Raw genomic sequence first — 18,868 nt, forward strand, 5'->3', positions numbered from 1 at the left:
TCCAAAAGTATAATTTAATTTAAGTAGCCACAAATTCAAGTTCAAGTTCAAGCCACAAATTCAAGTTGAAAAGTAACTTTCATAAAATAATAAAACTAAATAAGTAACCGCGATACAGTATTCACATAAATAAATCCTAATAATGGTAAGTCAGATTACAAGTTCGTGATGGAACGATAGAGCTAATAACTTGTATTGTAATCGTCACTAATAATGTTCTAAGTTATGAAATCAGGTTGTAACGTGCGGCAACCCCGAGGCAGACATAAAACACAGTAGGCATAATGAGTCTCATTACTCACAGATACTCGTATACCGAGTTTTGTAATCGGTTTATTCGAAATTAACTGCCTAGTGAAAGTATAGTACCTATATGAGTATCTGAACATAAAATGAAGCTTTATAATTAATTCAAATAATGATTTTATACTCGGATTCAATGAGCGGAGTAGTATTGAAACGATAACATCTACGTTTTCGGTTGTTTAAGAGTTACATTACATATTAACGCGATGAAGTGACATAGCTCTCGCAGCCATTACTGGAGACTTACTCGAACGATCGTCAGAACTAAGTCATTAGTGAATTAAAATCTTATCCAGAATCTCGCTCTCATCATTCAAATGGATTTTCATTTAATTTTGTTTTTATAGCTTCATGGAAGAGTACTAATTTATATTTTACACCGGCTGCGAGCTCGTGAGCTCGACTTCGTTTGTGCTGAAATCGGAATAACTGTTATACTAACCGATTCAAATAACACAAATACGACAATTTTTATGAAGCCTACAACATTACAGTAAGAGCTCAACCTACATCCTTTATGAATTATCTAAAATAAACTCACATAGAAGCACATACGAATAGACAAACAAATATTGTAACAACCAGTGTTTTTTCACATATCTTACAGTCAGGTACATTCAGCGATAGATAAGGGCTTAATTGATTTTTTTTTTTAATTAACCTACAGGGGAGAAACAAGAGCTTGGTTTAACTTTATTAGAAAATTAAAAAATGTGTCTCCTTCGATTTTATATTGAACCAAGTTCATGTTTTTCATTAGTATTATAATTTCTTACAAGTCTTTAAATCGTTAAAGCGAATTTATTTTTTATAATATATAACCTCAATGTTTCCGTTAGTGTCGTTTTTCTCTACGTTGTATGCAACTCGCTATTTCAAAACTTTGAACGCTCAACACTAGTCAGTGAAATGGCAAAGTTTTATTTTCGTCTTTGCCCAAGCATCTTAATGTTTGTTGTGACTTAACAGAGTTAATTTCAAGTTTTTAATACATTTGCAACAATATAACAAGTTAGGTTAAGCCAAGGTAAGCTAAGGTCCCAACAATATACGAAATATACATCTGTTTTAAAATTTTAATGTTTCAGATTCGCGAGGTGCGTTTGAAAAATATTAAAAAACACCTGTCGCTATGTTATTGTGTACATAAAGGGAAATAAAATAAGATCTTTAAATGGCCTTTATAGCGTTATGGCGGTATATACGTATATTAAGTATATGTATAATAAAATAGAAAAACAAAACTATATCGACGAGGATGGGATTCGAACCCACGCGTGCAGAGCACATTGGATTAGCAGTCCAACGCCTTAACCACTCGGCCACCTCGTCATGCAATATTAACAGGTAAATTTGAAACACACAATTGTTTAAATAATGCAATGCATTGGAAATATGCAATCAATCAATTTAATACAACACATCACTGAAGGTCAGCTCATTTAATATCCTCTTATACTTGTAATGTGAGACAGTTCTAATTCCTAGTTATTTTTATCCATTGATTAATATATAAAAAAAATTTGAACATTTATTCGTCTAACAATATTATTATAACTTTTAAGATAAAAAGTATTTAGCAATAAACAATTCTAATAATAAATACTCAGTAAGCATCCTAAAATACTAGAAACCAAAATTATAGGTACACAAGTGTCAAACAAATACCTCATATTTACATTAATCCAAAAATACTTAATCAAACTAAAATTAACACTTATTTTAATTATTGTCATTGCCGACGTCATTAATAAATAATATTATTAACTAACATTTCTCGAAAATTCTGTTACAAACAAACTAACAAAGGATTCACTTTAATTAAAAATATAACAATGGGTCAGGTTCAATCGAGAAATATGAAATTCCAACGCGAAAAACAAAACTTCCGTTCGTCAGTCGAGTAAAAATAACCATCGTCACTTCTGGGTCTAACTGAAAAAAGTACCTTCTATTGTTATTATGTAGCTTGTAGTTAAAACACAAACAGTATGTAAACTAAAATAATAGTCAAATTTAAGTCAAGCTACTGTAACAATTTTGCATTGCAATTTGAAATGACGTGTCAATTGAATAGAGCCGTTTGGACGTACCGTTTCATTTCAAGAAGGAAAATTTAGAACTAACGACATATATAATTATCAATTATGAACTAAAAGTATTGACACATAATTTTTGATCTCTTATTTATCAAAATATATCATGAAAGTAGGAACTGCTAAGGTTAAGATGACAGAAGAGTAAATGTAATATCCTTTTTTCTGCATAAACTAAATTCCAAATAGGAAGTCTTTAATGATAATTACGAAAAGATTTCACACAGTATGTTCAGATGAAAGGTGATCGATAACCGAAACAAAACGTGACTCACATATTATGCACATGCATACGTATTGTTTTTCTCATCTATTATACTTTTTCAGGTAAACATAAGCTATCAGCACAAAAAAAATGAGAGTTTTATATATTCGGCTTCAAAAATACTGTTGATGTATTTAACCGTGAATGATTACCTAAAGTACTAAGTAAAATATATAGTCATATATTATCATCGAAGCATTCGAGGCGATGGAGTGAAAGTGACTATTTTCCAATTAAGAAATAAAAACCTCCCCTTGACAGATCAGCTCTAAATCGTCTCGTATGAAACAGATTCATACACGGGAATGATAGAATTGGGTTGCACCATACAGAGCGTAACATAACCATCTCTTCACTTGCCTTCTGTAGTTTTGACGCAAACGTTTGTGTTCATTCATTTCTTTTAACTATAGCGTCAAATGCATCATCGTTTAGAAGAGTTTCAGTTACATTATTTTTATATGTGATAAAATTACGATATATTGTCGTTTATATATTATGAGAATTAATAGTAATATATTTATAATTATACAGAGTACATTGATCTTATAATTTAAATTTAATCCAATATATAAAACAACGACATATCTTTCTAATTCTCTCTATTCCAATGTTATTCCGCATTTGACCCAACACAACGAGGTCCAGATAAGTCGGAGATTATGTTAAATGCTTGGGCTAGTGTTTGCAATCGGTCGTCCACTTATAAAACATTGCCCGGGCGACCGGCCCATTTGCCCGTCCCGGTTGAATCCCGTAAGTGGAGCACGATGTACGGATAAATCCGTATTATTGTTAATGCCCCGGATAGCGAAGAGTTAATGTCTTCACTTTCTTAAGTCCTAAAAATCACTTAAACATAAATTATTTTATAAAATTTTAATTAAATGTATTAATTTTGCATAAGAGCTTTCATCTCCCTCATCTTTATATTTATTAAATATAAGACAAAAATATTTAATGATTTGTGAAATCCGGCCGAAAGCCGGTCAATCTGCTCCTTAAGCAGCAGCCGAACCGCCTCCACAGTGCGCAAACCGATCACTGGCTCAGAGAGCCGCCGCCTCCATAAGATATCTTATGTCTTAACTAAGGAGACGTGAACAAGCATTAATGTACGTGGATCTTTTATAGAGACTTTTTCTGTATATGAGCAATAGAGAATTTTTTTTACATTTTTTTCTAGATAAAAGTTTCAAGACATATGAAGAAAATCACACTTTTGAGTAGAAAATTCTATAATTTGATTTCAGCAAGATATGGATCTCATCAGGCAATAATTTGACGTGAATTATTGTGTTTATTTTTTACTTCAAGAAATATGAGATCTTACCATCATAAGTATCGAAGAGATAGTAACATTAAGAAATTTAAACCGTATCTTGTGGGGTTTTGGTTTTCAACCCATTAATAATTTCTGTCATAAAATTTCACAACATTCGCAATACTTTAAGTTTTTGAGCCTAGACAGCCGTGCTTGTATATTAATGTTTTAAATAAAATAATTAAACGCACATACACTGTCGATAATTCTTGGTCCGAGTACGGTCAGACGAGATGTGATCATGGTTGCTGAAAAGTAGCCGAAACATCGGGAGTATGTAGTTTTTTACAAAAATAAAGCAAGCGTAGTAGATCCGAAAAATATTAATCTCATTTAAATTCTATCCAAACCTAATTAAAACAATGTTAGTGCATTGTTTTGGTAAGATGTTTTTCCATATAAAATATACTAAAAACCACATTGAACAAGACTGAATGGAAAAAGCAATAATTTCAATAAATAATATAATCGTAATATTAATGTCATTTGAGGGACTATTTTATTTCGTTAATGTTCTGAATATCCCGCAAAGTCAGGATGTAGGCATGCCACAAATATCAAGTGTCTGACATTTCTGGTCGGCCAGATCTCGCCTGCAAAGCACATGCCTAAAATATCATAGTTACTCGAAATGCACACTATTCATAGTATGAAAATAGTAAAGAGAATTCTATACACGTCTGTATAGAATTCTGTTTCCTAAAAAGGTTTTGCATTGGTTTGTTGCTCGAAACTCTAAAGGGAATAACAAAAACTTTTACCCACGTTCCTACACTATTGTTACATTGTGATAAAGAAATAAAATATATGCAGAGTTGAACATATTACTACACTACGGAAACAAACAGTTTGAAATATTAAAAATATAATAAAAAATATATTCTTAAGAAATTATACCAAGATTTGGGATTCAGCTCTAGTGAAGGTGACAATTTTATTTGACCAATTAATAAAATCGATTTTAAGGAAGGAACGATTCTAAGTAATGAAGAAAAAATTAAATTGGAAATAATGTTCAACAAATCTAATCACCACTTGACTAGTTTTCGATAAAAGAAAATAAACAGGATAGTCAAAATGACAATAAAACAAAAGCAAAATGTTAAAAAAATTACTTATTAAAATTATTATTTATTTTTTTGTTGATTTAAAGAAACTTGCAGAAATATATTTTCATTCAAAATTTGTTAATTCATAACATTATTATTATTCTTAAAGCGGTTTAGGATTGGACTATAATGATGGATACGTAAGAAAAACAATACAAAATCCCATAGTATATTTGTGCGTCGGCCTCTAGACCCCAGACCTATTTATGTATTCGCGAATTTAAAAGCTCGTTGTGATAATAGAGCTTACGGTTCCTTGGGAAACCAACATCCCCAAGGCCCATGCCATCAAGGTCAATAAATATTACGAGCTCATAAACGAACTCACTCGAAATAGGTTCGTCGTGGATCTGTACGCGGTAGAAGTGAGAGTGAAAGGTATAACGGCTTAATCTCTCTACAACTCACTAAAAGACTAGGGTCTGTCCAGAACTAATATCGATTCATTCTTGGAACGTACTTTGAAGGCAGCCCTAGTAAGTTCTTTTCAAATTTGGTTAGGTAGAGTGAGGAGCTTAGACGGTGGAGTTGAGAGTTTAACGCGTTCGTTAGGGACCTCTTAAACGTACACCTGGGTCGCAAATCCCACGCACTGTTGACGCTCCTCTCCCTGAAGACGATGGATGCGGCACCCGTACGGTGAATCCATGGGATGCTGAGAGGTTTCATCTTTTTGAAAATGAAAATTTCAGGAGAGTTCAAAAACTAATTGCTTTTCATTTGATTTATTAAATAGTAAGTAAAATAAAAAGGGCACTTTCCGTGGAACAGCGGTGTTGCTTTTATGCTGTAGTAAGATTTTATATGAATGCAATAATCATTTTATTTAACACAAAGTCGACTTTGAGCAAGATTTGTATTTTCGATATTTAAATTACTTTCCCTACGTGGCACGTTCATTTATTTTTTCTGCTTTGCATTTTTAAACAAACCTTAAAATGGAAGTAAGAATAAATACACACGAATATTATTATTTTTATTAGTTCCGAGTAACAAGTAACATGATAAAAGGTAATTCTAGTAACAATTCAAAAACTAACAACAGTGGTTATGCAAAATCACTTTCCAGCTAATTTCTTTTTCAGAGATTCTGGCATTTCAGCCGGTGGAGGGCGTGGCATTTGAGTATAAACTTTGAAGGCATCATAGATAAACCATTGAAGACCTGTGAGAGTCCCAATCATTATTATACGAGCAACGAGCCCGCGCCATATACCAATCATTCCAACTTCTGATATTATGCCTCCGATAGAAGAACTCGGGTCTTTATTCAATTTGGAGACGATTGTATCTGAAGGATGTGATACGATGGCGCAAAGAACACCAGCTATATATCCAGCAGCAAAGGTGACTATTAACTGCTCAACTTTAGTACACTGTTCTCTTGGTTTTGGAACTACATTTTCATATAAAAACTCTAGTGTCTTTTCAAAAGATGCGAATTTCATCATTGTATAAGGAACTTGTCTTCCCCAAAGAGGAGTCAAACCTTTATAAAAAACACCAAACCCTTCTGTAGACATCATATGTGGCATAGCTTTTCTCATCTGAGACGTATAACCGGGTGTCGTTTGCATTCTGACTTTAACAGCTTCAAACGGTGCTAAAAAAATATCTGCAACTAATTCTGCCGATGCAGCCGCGGCCAAGTATAAATATGTTCTGTATAAATAAGCACTTTCTTCATCCACCATAGTTGCATACTTATATTTGAAATATTCGTACCCAGCAAATTTTGCAGATCCTTGGAGGGTATAACCGATAAGCGTTGGGGCCCATCCTTTTACTAGGTTTGCTATTCCACCTTCACTTAAGGATATTCCGAAACCTTTGAATATGGACTTGTACTTCCCTGGATCAACTTGCAATCTGCACTTAACCAAGTCCAAGGGGGTTAATAAAGTATGAGTACTACCACAGGCGACGGCGCCTCCCGCACCACATAGCATGAAGTATTTATTACTGAACATCTCACATGAGAACTCTTCTTTGGGCTTGGCCATTTTATTTGATTTTTAAAGGTTGTTTACAAATATCTTTTTGATATTAAAATATTATTATTCAAAATAATAAGTTGAAAGATTTAATTACAGTGACATTTTGCAAACGGACGAGAAAAAAGAATTCAGCCAATAATATAATTCAAAATAAAAAGTTTCTCTACCTATTATGATTGCTGTTGAAATTTCATAAAAATACGGAATGGTAACACTGTTTTAGAAAATCGAGTAAAATAGAATGTGATTTTATAACACATGCCTTCATAACACAATAACAATTATTCTTTTTATAAATACTAAAGCAATTTTTGTCAAAAACTATATTTTAAACTTCATTTTTATTTTCTCGAAAAATTCGTCTATTATTCTTTTTTGTTTAAAAATAATTTGTATTTATAATTATAAGATACAAAATATCAAGATACACATTTAGAATTACAAAAAAACTTCAATGAGAGTTTCTTAATGTAATAAAACTAAAAACATGTTATATTTAGTTATATGAAACTTATAAAAATTGTCTCACATTTACAAGTATATGAAAAGTTATATATAATATAACCAAAAGCTTTCTATTAAATATGTCTTACATAAAGATATTATACGTAAAATATGTTTATTTCAGCCTATATATATTTCAGCCTATATATATACATAAATGACAGCCTTCCAGTGAAAGAATCCATATTATAAATATAACTATATAGTTCGATAGATAGCATATGCTTTATTGTACACCAAAAAGAAATATTTAAGTACTGAATGTGATATTAAAAAATGTAAAGAACCAAAGGTGACCTTATCGCTGGTAGGCAATTTGTTTAATGTAATCGTTTGGAGTAGAAGAAATATAGAGATAAAAGTGGGTTGAGGTGTGTCGAAATAATATGTATATAGTTTAAAACAGATTTTAGTGAGATAATTTTCGTTTATCTTCATCTCTAAAATAGGGAAGGGAAGTAACACTTCTTACAGGAGAAGTCAAAGATTTCATGGCTTGGTAAGCTTCCTCTGGAAAGGAATGGGACAAATAAGAACAGGAATGAACAGAAATTTTTGGGAAAAGATTATTCTTCGAGAGTAAGGAACCTTTGTGAGTGTCAGCCAAGAAAATGTTCCTGTTCTTAAGATAAAGAATATCAGGAACAAACTGGGCCTAATAATCCTTATTTTGAATATGTATAAATAATTGGGACCCACTTGAAATCGAGACACTAATACATTAAGACATATTTGAAAGGACCAAATATGAAACATGGATATACGTGCTACAAATGTCTGAACTCACAACGAATGATAACTAACGATTGAGCTGGACTTCTTAAAAAGACATAAGACTTGCTCTAACTATTAATTTCTCGGAATTCTGGACTAATTTGTTTTATAATTTGTAGAAGCTCCTATTCCGGGCGTATATGTGAATTTCGAGATCATATGAATACTTATGGTAGATAGAAGATATTCTTTGACCGACTGAATTTATAAATAAAGAAAATACTAAAGGTTTAACATTCCACCTTATAAAACACCAGCAGTTACCGTTGACTTTTTTGAAGTAACCCTCTACTGACGTAAAAGCGTTACCAGTCAGTACCCACTGGAGATATATAAGCAGCATACCAAATTCCACAGCACATTACAGTACATTACAGTAATATAATCACGTGAGAAAAATGCTGTGACCCGCTGTTTCTCCACACTTTCATTCTCCGTCCGTTTCTTGGAAGATAAACAAACAGATGGTGCAACTTATGTTTAGTTCGTCTATCATTAACCACGGAGAGTTAAAAAATTTTATTGTCTTAGTGACTAAAGTCTTGTCTGAGTCTTATAAATATGAAAAAGATGGACTAATTAGGGCTTCCGCTACTATAATTTAACAGAATATACCAATATTTGGTTTGTGAACCAAATATTGTCGTAATATTTCTGGACTGGGACAATAATCTCATCAAACGTTTGATCTTTCGATATGTAGGAATATAGATATTCTTTGAACTTGGAAATTTCTTCTTCGCTTTTTATTATGTTATGTTGACAGTTAGTGAACTTTGTTCTACTTTTCTTAAGATGTGTATCATATGATATTGTAGCTCTTCCTGGCCTGTGATCCGAAGGGTAGTTAATGTTCAGTGTTACTACTATGTTTTTGAACAGACGTGGTCGATTTGACAACACAAAGTCGATTTCATTTTTGTTTGTTCTTTCCGGTGATCGACAGGTCCATTTATTTTTTGGCTTATTTTTCAAGAAAGTGTTCAATATTGACAGTTTGTTTTCACTGGCTTAATCGATGAAACTTTGTCCTCTCTTGCTAATTCCATACCCTCGTGCTTTCATAATTAAATGCTCCTCTTTTTTTGGTATCCCAATTTTAACATTTAGGTCGCCCATCAGTTTGAAGTCTTTATGCGCTAGTTCTATTGCCCTATTTAGTGTCGCATAAAAGTTATCGATTTCATTATAGCCTGCTTGTGTAGTAGGGGCGGGTAGTACAATAATACATAAAATTTTGATATTAAAGTTATTTGGAATGACACGTGATTTAGTTTTATATTTTTTGCACCTTTAATTGATCGAACAACATAAGTCAGTTCAAACATTATTAAATTCTTGATAAGAATACTCGTTAAATTAAAGAAAATTAATTTCCAAATACAGTTATAAGTATAAATTAAAATCACTATTTTATTTTAAATTTCGTTTATTTCTTTCAATTAGAAATTTGCGTCTTGTAACTTAAATCCTAAGTTAAAACATTGTTATACAACGAACATTATAATATAAATATTATTATTCATCATTATTATGCACATATTTACAAAATAAATTCTATTGCATCAAAACTTTGCACAAATATAGAGGATATCATTAAAATGTGTATAAAATCATCATAAGTAACGTAAAATTTTCGATATTATTTGAATGTGAAAAAATAAATAATTTTCTTAAATAATCATCATTTCTTATTCTATTCACTGGCACTTATAAGATGGCGGAATAATAAAAAACTAATAAAAAATATATACGACAGACATACGACTATTGTTAACAGTAAAAACCTGATCGATAATTATTTGAAGTAATTAGTTATGTTTAATAAGCCGTTACTAATTGAAATGTGTACAACTATCACTCCTGGTTGTATACAATCACTTCTCATTACTAATACTGCCGCGAGATCGCCTCACTTGAATCAAATGACGACCCGATGTCTATTTTTGCATGCGATAATCATGTTTTTCTATTTTATTTATGATTTCTTCGTAACAAAATATTTTTCTAATATGTAATGCAAACACTGCAACACTTTCCTGTTTTTTATATTTTTATGTATATATTTTCGATTACCGCATTTATCTTATCGTAACATACCATGTTGGTATAATGTAGTGAAACAAACCTCCGTCATAAACATCGATAAATCAATTATATATGTAATAAAATTTATAATAATGGCAGTGAAATACAACATTGACTCAATTGTGGCAGTGTTTCCGATAATACATGCACGACCACTCACACCGAATAGATTTAATTCAAACAGACATATTCAAGAAGGGGTACAAATTTTAATGTGCTTTAATTTAGGTTTGATTCAGCGTGGATGGCTTATCTCACTACTAAGCCCTCTATCAACGTTTAAGAGGCGCTATCCTTACAGACACGTACAGCCGCAGAGGTGCCGGCACCGTCACGTCCACGTGTCTTCTGTTTCTTTTCCTACCACTGTCCGGAGACACGAATCTCGCTTCCAATTCCAATTGTCTTTCTAGAACCTCCTGTGGTTTCAGGTGCCTTCTTAATCTAAGTGCCCACGTCCCATCTCGTTTAGACAGCACGAAGTTCTTCTCTGGATCCCCAAAGGCTATGCGATAGTGAGGTTTCCCTTGACCCTCCGCTGGTATCAGTCGGACAAGAGGCACGCGACCCCAAGTCTGTTTGGGTGTTGCGGATACAAGTATCAGTTCAGCTTCTGTCTGCAGGATGGAACGACGACCTACACAAAAAAAAAAACAAATATCAGTTAGCTTTATGACAACCTGAATTAATAAAAAGTCAATAGAGAGACATACGTCGGCTACGTCTTCTTCGACGTCTTACAAGTGTAGTTCCATTAGCGTATATAATGCCTTCCTCGGGAGCTCTACGCCTACGTCCGTTAATCTGAAAAAATAAAAAAAATACATGTAATTAATCATTCACGCCAAATTCTTTTGAATATTTTGATTGATATATGTCCCAACAAACCTTGCAACTGAAGCATCCTTCTGTAGAGATTAATTCGTTTTTGCCACCTATCTTGTATTGGTCGCGTACTGGGAAGACGGGTGCATCCCCGATGTCGTCTGGTGGCAATGCACCATCCAGAGCTGTGAGACAGTGTCCGGCTCCCACCAACCTGTACCCGGCCGGACACCCACACTGGTAGGAGTCACCAAAGGTCGTGCAACCGAAGAGACAACTCGCCGTCGCGCAACCACCTGCCAACTATTTACAACAATTTTAAATTTTTTACTGCTATATACTTCACCTTTTCAAATAAATCACAAGTATTCTGATTTTATAAATAATTAACCAAGATTTAAAAATAATAATCTAAAATGAGTATTATAAAACCTACTGGTGTTTTAATTGAGTAAAATATTGGACATTACAACACTATGTTTATTTCAATTGTACAGTTTAGTAAACATTAAAAATGAAATAATAAAAATAACATTCTCATCCGCAATCCATAATTGAAATGGATTTTAGAATATTAATATATTCGTTGTTATGGCGAGATGGAAACTTCGAATTCATAATATTTCTAAACAGAATTATCAATTAATTTACTTTACATTAAAATACTTTGTTCCAAGCAATACCTGCAAGCATACAGCGTGCTCGTCATTCCAGCCGTATCCAGCAGGACAACCACAGCGATAGGAGGCGGCGAGGGGGAAGCACGGGGCGGAGCCGCAGGGTGAAGTTGCGCAAGAGTCACGCGGGACGCACGTTCCACTTGCGCTGCGAATTGAACCTAAAAAGGGGTCTTCGTTATAGTGTACTATTCATAACATAACAAAATTTTATTCATGACTACAAGAAGCAAGTTCGAAAATGCATCTCTGTCTGTTGGTTAAAATTTTTAAGACATACAGAGTTTTAAGGTTAATACGCTTTTAAGGATTTTTGAAAACAAATATATGAGCACTTACCAGCCGGACATTCACAACGGTATCCTCCAGCGTAGTTCCTGCAGGGCGACTGACAACCGCCCTCTTCACACTCGTCACGGTCCATACAACGGGTGCCGGTAAGATCAAGTCTAAAGCCGCGTGGACAGATGCACCGATATGACCCCAGCAAATTGATACACTTGCCCGGTGGCGGACACAGACCTTCTTCATGGCATTCGTTGATATCTTTAAAAATATATGTTGGTTTTTAAATATAAAGTCATTATACCGTTATCAAAGATCTTTACATTTATATATCCATTTAAAAGTTGATCTGTCGTTAAATGAAGAAAGTACAAAAAAGCCTAGGTTATAGTTTATTTATCAATTAACAAGAAATACCCACCAACACAAGCATCTCCACGTTTTTCATATCCATCTTGACAAGAACACTCAAAGGAACCTTCAGTGTTTGTGCAAGTCTGCTGACATGTATGAGTACCTCTCTCACATTCATCTACGTCCCTGCAGTTTGCGCCGTCTTCGTCAATCTCATAACCAGAACGGCAAAGACACTCGTATGAACCCTCTGTATTCTTGCAGAGATGCTCACAAGGTTTGTTCTGACATTCGTCAATATCTGCGCAAATCTCACCAGCTGCTTTGTATCCAAGACCACATGAACAACGGAAGCTTAAAGAATAAAAAAGAAGTGAATGTACAAAAAGTTGAATCATAAAAAGCAACTTTCTTATTCTATAATTTGAAGAAAATAAACTCTATAAAAATGAAGAAAAAAACTAACTTACCTTCCAATAGTATTGATACATCTTCCGGGAGCACACAGTCCAGGCATAGCCGCACACTCATCAACATCACCGTATATATCCGGAATAAGCGGGTGATCAATACCACCAATATTGCCACCACCACTACCACCACCTCCACCGCCCATATTGTCGGAGATCAAATTCTTTCTGGAACATAGGTCCAGTCGCTCTGGAGTTCCAGGAGCCGGACAAAGTTCACACTCCGGACCCCACGCTACTCCAAGAGTGCAACAACATTGAGCTCTAAAATAAAAAAAATAAAAAAACAATTTATAATTTTAACCAATATTCATTCAAGAAACAATATTTTTATTTTACAAATATCTATTTAGGGAACTCACTTAGTAACTTGAGTAGGCGGAGTTGGTGTAGAGGCCAGAGATCTTGGCCACGGCTCTGGAACACAACGTCCTGCCACCAACGATCGATGGCACATACCGGTGCGCCGATCTAGAATAGATTTTATTACTTATTAACCATAATAGTTTTAATAAAAATGGAACATGTTCCTTTGAGAATATTCATGGTTTCATAAAATTATAATATCGCAATTAATCATTCAACAATGGGATTATTAATGCTATACTTTTTTATTATTACCAAATTTTTTTGTTACACTGGACAACATTCGAAATATTTAGATTTTTTCACATCGTCCTAGTCCTACCTATACAAGCGTGTCCATCTTCACTGGGCTCATATCCGGCGTCACAGTCACACGCGTAGTCTCCCTCCGTGTTGATACAAACTCCAGGAGAACACTTGTCCGCCTTCTCCGCACATTCATCGACGTCCTCGCAGGCGTCCACTGCGTCGTGAGCTGCTGATGTTCGCTTATATCCTGGTAAATAAGACATTCCGATAGTATTTTATTCTATGTAAATATCAATTTCTAAATGTCTAACTGTAAATGAATTAAAAATTCCTGAAATAAATGTTGAATTTTGCTTTACTTTGTTACCCACACTTACTGAAACAATTTTAGGAGTGGAAATAATAACAAGATTTAAATTGTAATAAGCACTATGGTTATACAAATCCGCTTGTAAATAATACCAACAGACAAACAATTGGTCAGCAAAACACAAAAGTTGAACAAAATGATGTGTATTTAAGAAGAAATAGCTATAAAGATATATTACAAAATATTTATGGAAAAGAACCTAGTCCAATGAAATTTCAATAATATTAAAGAATTCAGTAATATGGCGTGGAGGAATACTTAATAACATACCTTCTGGACACTTGCAGATATAAGATCCAATAACGTTCTCACAAGCGTGCGGGCATACAGGGTGTTCCGTGTCAGCGCACTCATCCAAATCGCGACAGTGCACGCCGTCATCCGCCAGCCGGTAGCCGAAAGGACACGTACAACGGAAGGAACCCGCCGTGTTGTGACAACGGAATGAACATGTAGCACGACCTTCAGCACATTCGTCTATGTCTACACATGTCTGTGTAAATAAAGATCGATATTACTATAAACTTCTTTCAGGGAACTAGTTTTTTAGTTTCGACTTGACTATAGTTGTTAGCCCTAATGGCTTTGACAACGTCGTCGGAAGGGGTATGGCACAAGATTTTAGCATGTTGTTTTTTTTTCTTATATTTCTTGTAAACTATTAATTATCACAGCAAAGTGAAGTAATGTACAGAATTTCTGACACAAACTTTTCTATTAATAATATAATATAAACATAGAAAAATTACAAAATCCTTACTTGGTCAATCCCCTGTGTAAATCCGAAATTACATCTACACTCGTAGCCTCCTGGGGTGTTAGTGCATGTGCCATTGCCGCATATCCTCGGATCCGCTGCACACTCGTCAGAATCCACACAAACCAAACCCGTACCATCCAATATATATCCAGGTGGACATTCACATCTGAAGGATCCGTCCGTATTGATACAGTGACCGCCTTTACACACATCAGGACGAACTTTACATTCATCTAAATCTTGGGTCAAGTTTGGACGTCCCATTCCTCCTTGGCAAATACGCAAGAATTCGGGAGAATTTGGCGTCGGACATCTTTCGCAATATCTTCCCCAAGCCGCGCCTATAAATTAAGAATATTATATTAAAAGCAAATTCTACCAGATTACAAGTTGAAAAAAAAAGACATAAAGTACATACCTTCCGAACAACAACAGTCAGGTCTTCCTAGCTGTAAAGGTCGTGCTCTGTGACAACGGCCCGCATCCCATTCGTCATAACACAATTCTTTGCGTTCGTCCACGCAAATGGCGGCTGCCTTATCAAAGCGCCAACCCGCGGGACAGTCGCAGCGATACCTATATTTAATATATATTATAATAATAAGACACTATGAAAAGCATAAGTAATACAGACCAGCTTACTTTTGTACAATAATTTCCAACTAATCTATCTACATTACAGAGTGCGAGTATATATTTCACTTAATCCAATGTGATTGACATACTTGTTTCAACAGCTACAACAACCCAACCGATAAAAGCGATACAAAAGAAAATTAAAGTACTCATTGAAATTTCTACACCATACCGTACACAGTTGAAACTCTCGAGCCTAAATGAAAAAACAATTTCTCATCACACCGAAAGTGTATTTTAAAAGCTCCAGATTAGGTATATCAAGGGAACATACCCTCCATTGAAATTGTGACATTCCCCGCCGGCGCAAACGTAAGGTAGCTCACGGCACTCATCTCGATCAACGCAGCGTCGCCCCACCAGCCGCCAGCCAGCACCACAAGAACACTCGTAGCTAATAGCATTGATAAGGAATAATAAAGATTATTTGATTACAATTTACATGAAAAATACTAATAAATAATTTAAATTATGTATAAGAGAAAGTGTGAAACAATGAAGATAGACATTTGAAATAAAAGATAAGTGAACAGGTGAGTATAGAATCAATATTCTAACTGTTTTCATCTTAGCCGTCTAATATAATATAACTAACACTGAAATGTACTTGGAAGTGTTTGATTACTCACCCTCCATTTGTATTGGTACATGATGGTGAACCGTCTCTTCCACAAGGTGTCGGAAGTTCCGTACATTCGTCGACATCTCGGCAGTTCCGTCCATCACCCGTCAGTGTATACCCAGGTGCACACTCACAACGGAATGATCCAGCTGTATTTCTGCAGTGTCCATTGCGACATACCATTCCACCTTCACGACATTCGTTGATATCTGTTAGACAAAAAACATTATAGTTGATGGATATTCATTTTTTGTTTTGATTAATTTTCCAGTCTCCACTTTTTTTACCTATGCAGTCGTTATTAGGACCCGGCTTGAAACCTTCATCACAATGACAAACGTATGTTCCGGGCAGATTTTCGCATGTTCCATTACGACACAGTGGACGTGGTCTACTACATTCGTCCACGTCTCGGCAAGCATTATCGCGAAGTGTGTACCCAGGCTTACATTCACATCTGTTTTCGTAATATAGTAGAATAAAAAGTCAAAATTAATATTTTAATTTCTTATCATTCTGCTCTTAGAACCTATTCTTGACGCTAAGTTAAAACTTAAAAAAATAACAATAAAAATAAAAAAATATCCTTGATAAGAATATTATTATTTGAGTATTTATTAACAAGATTATTTGCAGTACAAATTCAAAAACTATCTACCTACACATTAAGTCTCAAAAAATGCATAAACAAGTTAAAAAAATTAAGTATAAATAATCCAATATGCTTCTTAAAGGATAAATATATAAATACCTATAGGATCCAATAGTATTCCTACACTCTCCGTGCTCACACAGCCGTGTGTCGGCGCACTCGTCAACGTCCTCACACTGATCTAGCGAGGTGGCGAGGCGGTACCCGGCCGGACAGCGACACTCGAATGCTCCAGGCAGGTTGACACACTGGGCGAGCCCGCGGCACGGACTACGCAGACACTCGTCGATGTCTCGGCATAAGTGAGACGTATTGTCGTGCTCGTATCTATTTGTAAATTTTTCAAATAACTATTTGGTCCGAGTAATGAGCGATGGTTGACATAGTTCATCTTTGGGAACTGGTTCCGCCTTGGATACTATATATTCAGTCCTATATTTTTTATATTTTTCTATGCATGTATTTCGTATTCTTGATAAACTCACGTTTAAAAAGAATACCACTTTCCTATCTTTTTTTAATTATCGGTGTATTTAAATGATTTTTTTTAAGCACCAGCATTCACATTTGCTCAGAATAACTCTATTCCAAGTTCATCAGTTTCAGTCAGATTTAAAAATATAAATGATTTAAATTTCTTGTCGATCCGACTTGAAAAAAGTCATTTCGATTTTGATCCTCCATATCGTTATCAATACTTAAACTATATATGTACGAATAACTCACCCATGATCGCATCCACATTGGAATCCAGTAGGTGTATCGTGACATGTCCCGGGTTTGCATAGTTGTGGCATTATATCACACTCATTGATGGGTTTCGTTTCATTCGTCATAGGATTTATATACTCTCCAGGTTTTTCTCCACAAAGAGCCATGTGCTCCTGAGATCCTTTGTCTGGACACGCCTCGCATGGTGCTCCCCAGGCCTTACCTACGGAGCAGCAGCAAAGATACTTCGTCTGTGGTACTCCTACTGCAGCTGAGCACCGTCCGGTATCGGGATCCCAGTCCATGTAGCATTGTCGTTGACGAACATCGACACATTCCTCTGAAAACGTTTAAAGCATACTTTATAAGAGAATTCAAATAACAATCAATTATAATTTTTTTAAAACGCTGCTGTTTTATCAGTTTTTATTCCCTGTATATAAATTAAATACTAACTTCCGTTAGGCATAGCGACGTATCCCTCCGGACAAAGACACACGTATGAGCCGGGTAGATTGCGGCACACTCCGGGTCCGCAGGCGTCAGGTGCTGCACATTCGTCCTCGTCTTCACAACGTTGCTCGTCAGCTGACAGTCGCCAACCCGGTCCACATGTGCACACAAACGACCCAAAGGTATTCGTGCACGTGCCATGTGCACACAGAGATGGGTGCTGAGCGCACTCATCGATGTCCGCTAGCGTTACCACGTACGAAGGCTATAAAAACAACAGGTAAACTATCAAATACCTTGTATTTTAAAGTTTAGATACAAAAGAATTCTGATTATATGTTTAGCACAAAAATATATACAGGCTCTAAAACAGGCTGATATCCAGGTCCACCAGGACATAACTGTCTATACGCTTCAGAACCGGGCTCAGGACATAGATCACAGTAATTTCCCCACGCCGCACCTTAAACACAAAGAAAAATAATTTTATACAAATTTCAGAAAATTTACGATTTTAAATTACAAAATATTTTTTGATATAAATCAAATATATATTTACATTACAAAATGAAATACTAACCAACAGAACAACAGCAGGCCGCCATTGTGCCATCTTCAGACAACTGATCGCTGTCATGACATTGTTCGGTGCCCGATCGAAGATCTACTTTACCGTAACAGCGTGCTTTCCTAGAGTCTAAGACAAGATACACACATAATGCCATTACAATAGATCCCATGTCGCTGCAACAAGTAATTAAAAAACAGGACAATTTATTAACATCTGTTTTTTACTTTTCCTCGATACTCACCATAACAAGCGGTGCCATCAGACACAAGCTCATAGTTCGGTGGACACCGACAAACGTATGAGCCCTGAGTGTTGATACACTGACCATACTGACAAGATTGAGGAGATTTGCATTCATCTACATCAGTGCAATTGAATCCTGGCATTACTGTAATAAAAAAAGA

At 35.0% G+C, this 18,868-nt stretch overlaps 2 protein-coding genes and 1 non-coding gene across 4 annotated transcripts in view; all 3 read right to left on the reverse strand.

Moving 5' to 3' along the window:
* Nucleotides 1–1,556: 1,556 nt before the first annotated feature.
* Trnas-gcu (transfer RNA serine (anticodon GCU)) lies at nucleotides 1,557–1,638 on the reverse strand. Its single transcript has one exon. It is a non-coding gene; the product is annotated as a tRNA-Ser (tRNA).
* A 4,427-nt stretch (nucleotides 1,639–6,065) lies between these two features.
* LOC116768017 (solute carrier family 25 member 3-like) lies at nucleotides 6,066–7,223 on the reverse strand. The gene has a single exon (XM_032658635.2). The coding sequence runs from the start codon at nucleotides 7,101–7,103 to the stop codon at nucleotides 6,159–6,161; it is 945 nt and encodes a 314-aa protein (XP_032514526.1). The 5' UTR covers nucleotides 7,104–7,223; the 3' UTR covers nucleotides 6,066–6,158.
* A 2,563-nt stretch (nucleotides 7,224–9,786) lies between these two features.
* Nucleotides 9,787–18,868, reverse strand: part of LOC116767999 (fibrillin-2-like) — a 32,550-nt gene continuing 23,468 nt past the window's right edge. For both annotated transcript variants that reach the window (XM_032658605.2, XM_032658604.2), the window contains exons 32-52: nucleotides 18,706–18,852; nucleotides 18,474–18,590; nucleotides 18,253–18,356; nucleotides 17,897–18,158; nucleotides 17,456–17,780; nucleotides 16,829–17,056; nucleotides 16,365–16,534; nucleotides 16,085–16,286; nucleotides 15,730–15,849; nucleotides 15,238–15,395; nucleotides 14,820–15,160; nucleotides 14,330–14,552; nucleotides 13,763–13,936; nucleotides 13,437–13,545; nucleotides 13,075–13,338; nucleotides 12,672–12,958; nucleotides 12,305–12,511; nucleotides 11,972–12,126; nucleotides 11,352–11,591; nucleotides 11,177–11,267; nucleotides 9,787–11,100 (exon numbers count right to left, since the gene is read on the reverse strand). In XM_032658605.2, the coding sequence (XP_032514496.2) occupies nucleotides 10,736–11,100; nucleotides 11,177–11,267; nucleotides 11,352–11,591; nucleotides 11,972–12,126; nucleotides 12,305–12,511; nucleotides 12,672–12,958; nucleotides 13,075–13,338; nucleotides 13,437–13,545; nucleotides 13,763–13,936; nucleotides 14,330–14,552; nucleotides 14,820–15,160; nucleotides 15,238–15,395; nucleotides 15,730–15,849; nucleotides 16,085–16,286; nucleotides 16,365–16,534; nucleotides 16,829–17,056; nucleotides 17,456–17,780; nucleotides 17,897–18,158; nucleotides 18,253–18,356; nucleotides 18,474–18,590; nucleotides 18,706–18,852 (4,289 nt within the window). In that variant the 3' untranslated portion in view covers nucleotides 9,787–10,735. The remainder of the gene's footprint in view (nucleotides 11,101–11,176; nucleotides 11,268–11,351; nucleotides 11,592–11,971; nucleotides 12,127–12,304; nucleotides 12,512–12,671; nucleotides 12,959–13,074; nucleotides 13,339–13,436; nucleotides 13,546–13,762; nucleotides 13,937–14,329; nucleotides 14,553–14,819; nucleotides 15,161–15,237; nucleotides 15,396–15,729; nucleotides 15,850–16,084; nucleotides 16,287–16,364; nucleotides 16,535–16,828; nucleotides 17,057–17,455; nucleotides 17,781–17,896; nucleotides 18,159–18,252; nucleotides 18,357–18,473; nucleotides 18,591–18,705; nucleotides 18,853–18,868) is intronic.

Source organism: Danaus plexippus, chromosome 19 (assembly GCF_018135715.1).
Source record: "Danaus plexippus chromosome 19, MEX_DaPlex, whole genome shotgun sequence".
NCBI lineage: Eukaryota > Metazoa > Arthropoda > Insecta > Lepidoptera > Nymphalidae > Danaus > Danaus plexippus.

What these genes read in the sequence shown, in the direction of transcription:
- LOC116768017 (XM_032658635.2), bottom strand. Translation starts at nt 7,103, where the DNA reads ATGGCCAAGCCCAAAGAAGAGTTCTCATGTGAGATGTTCAGTAATAAA.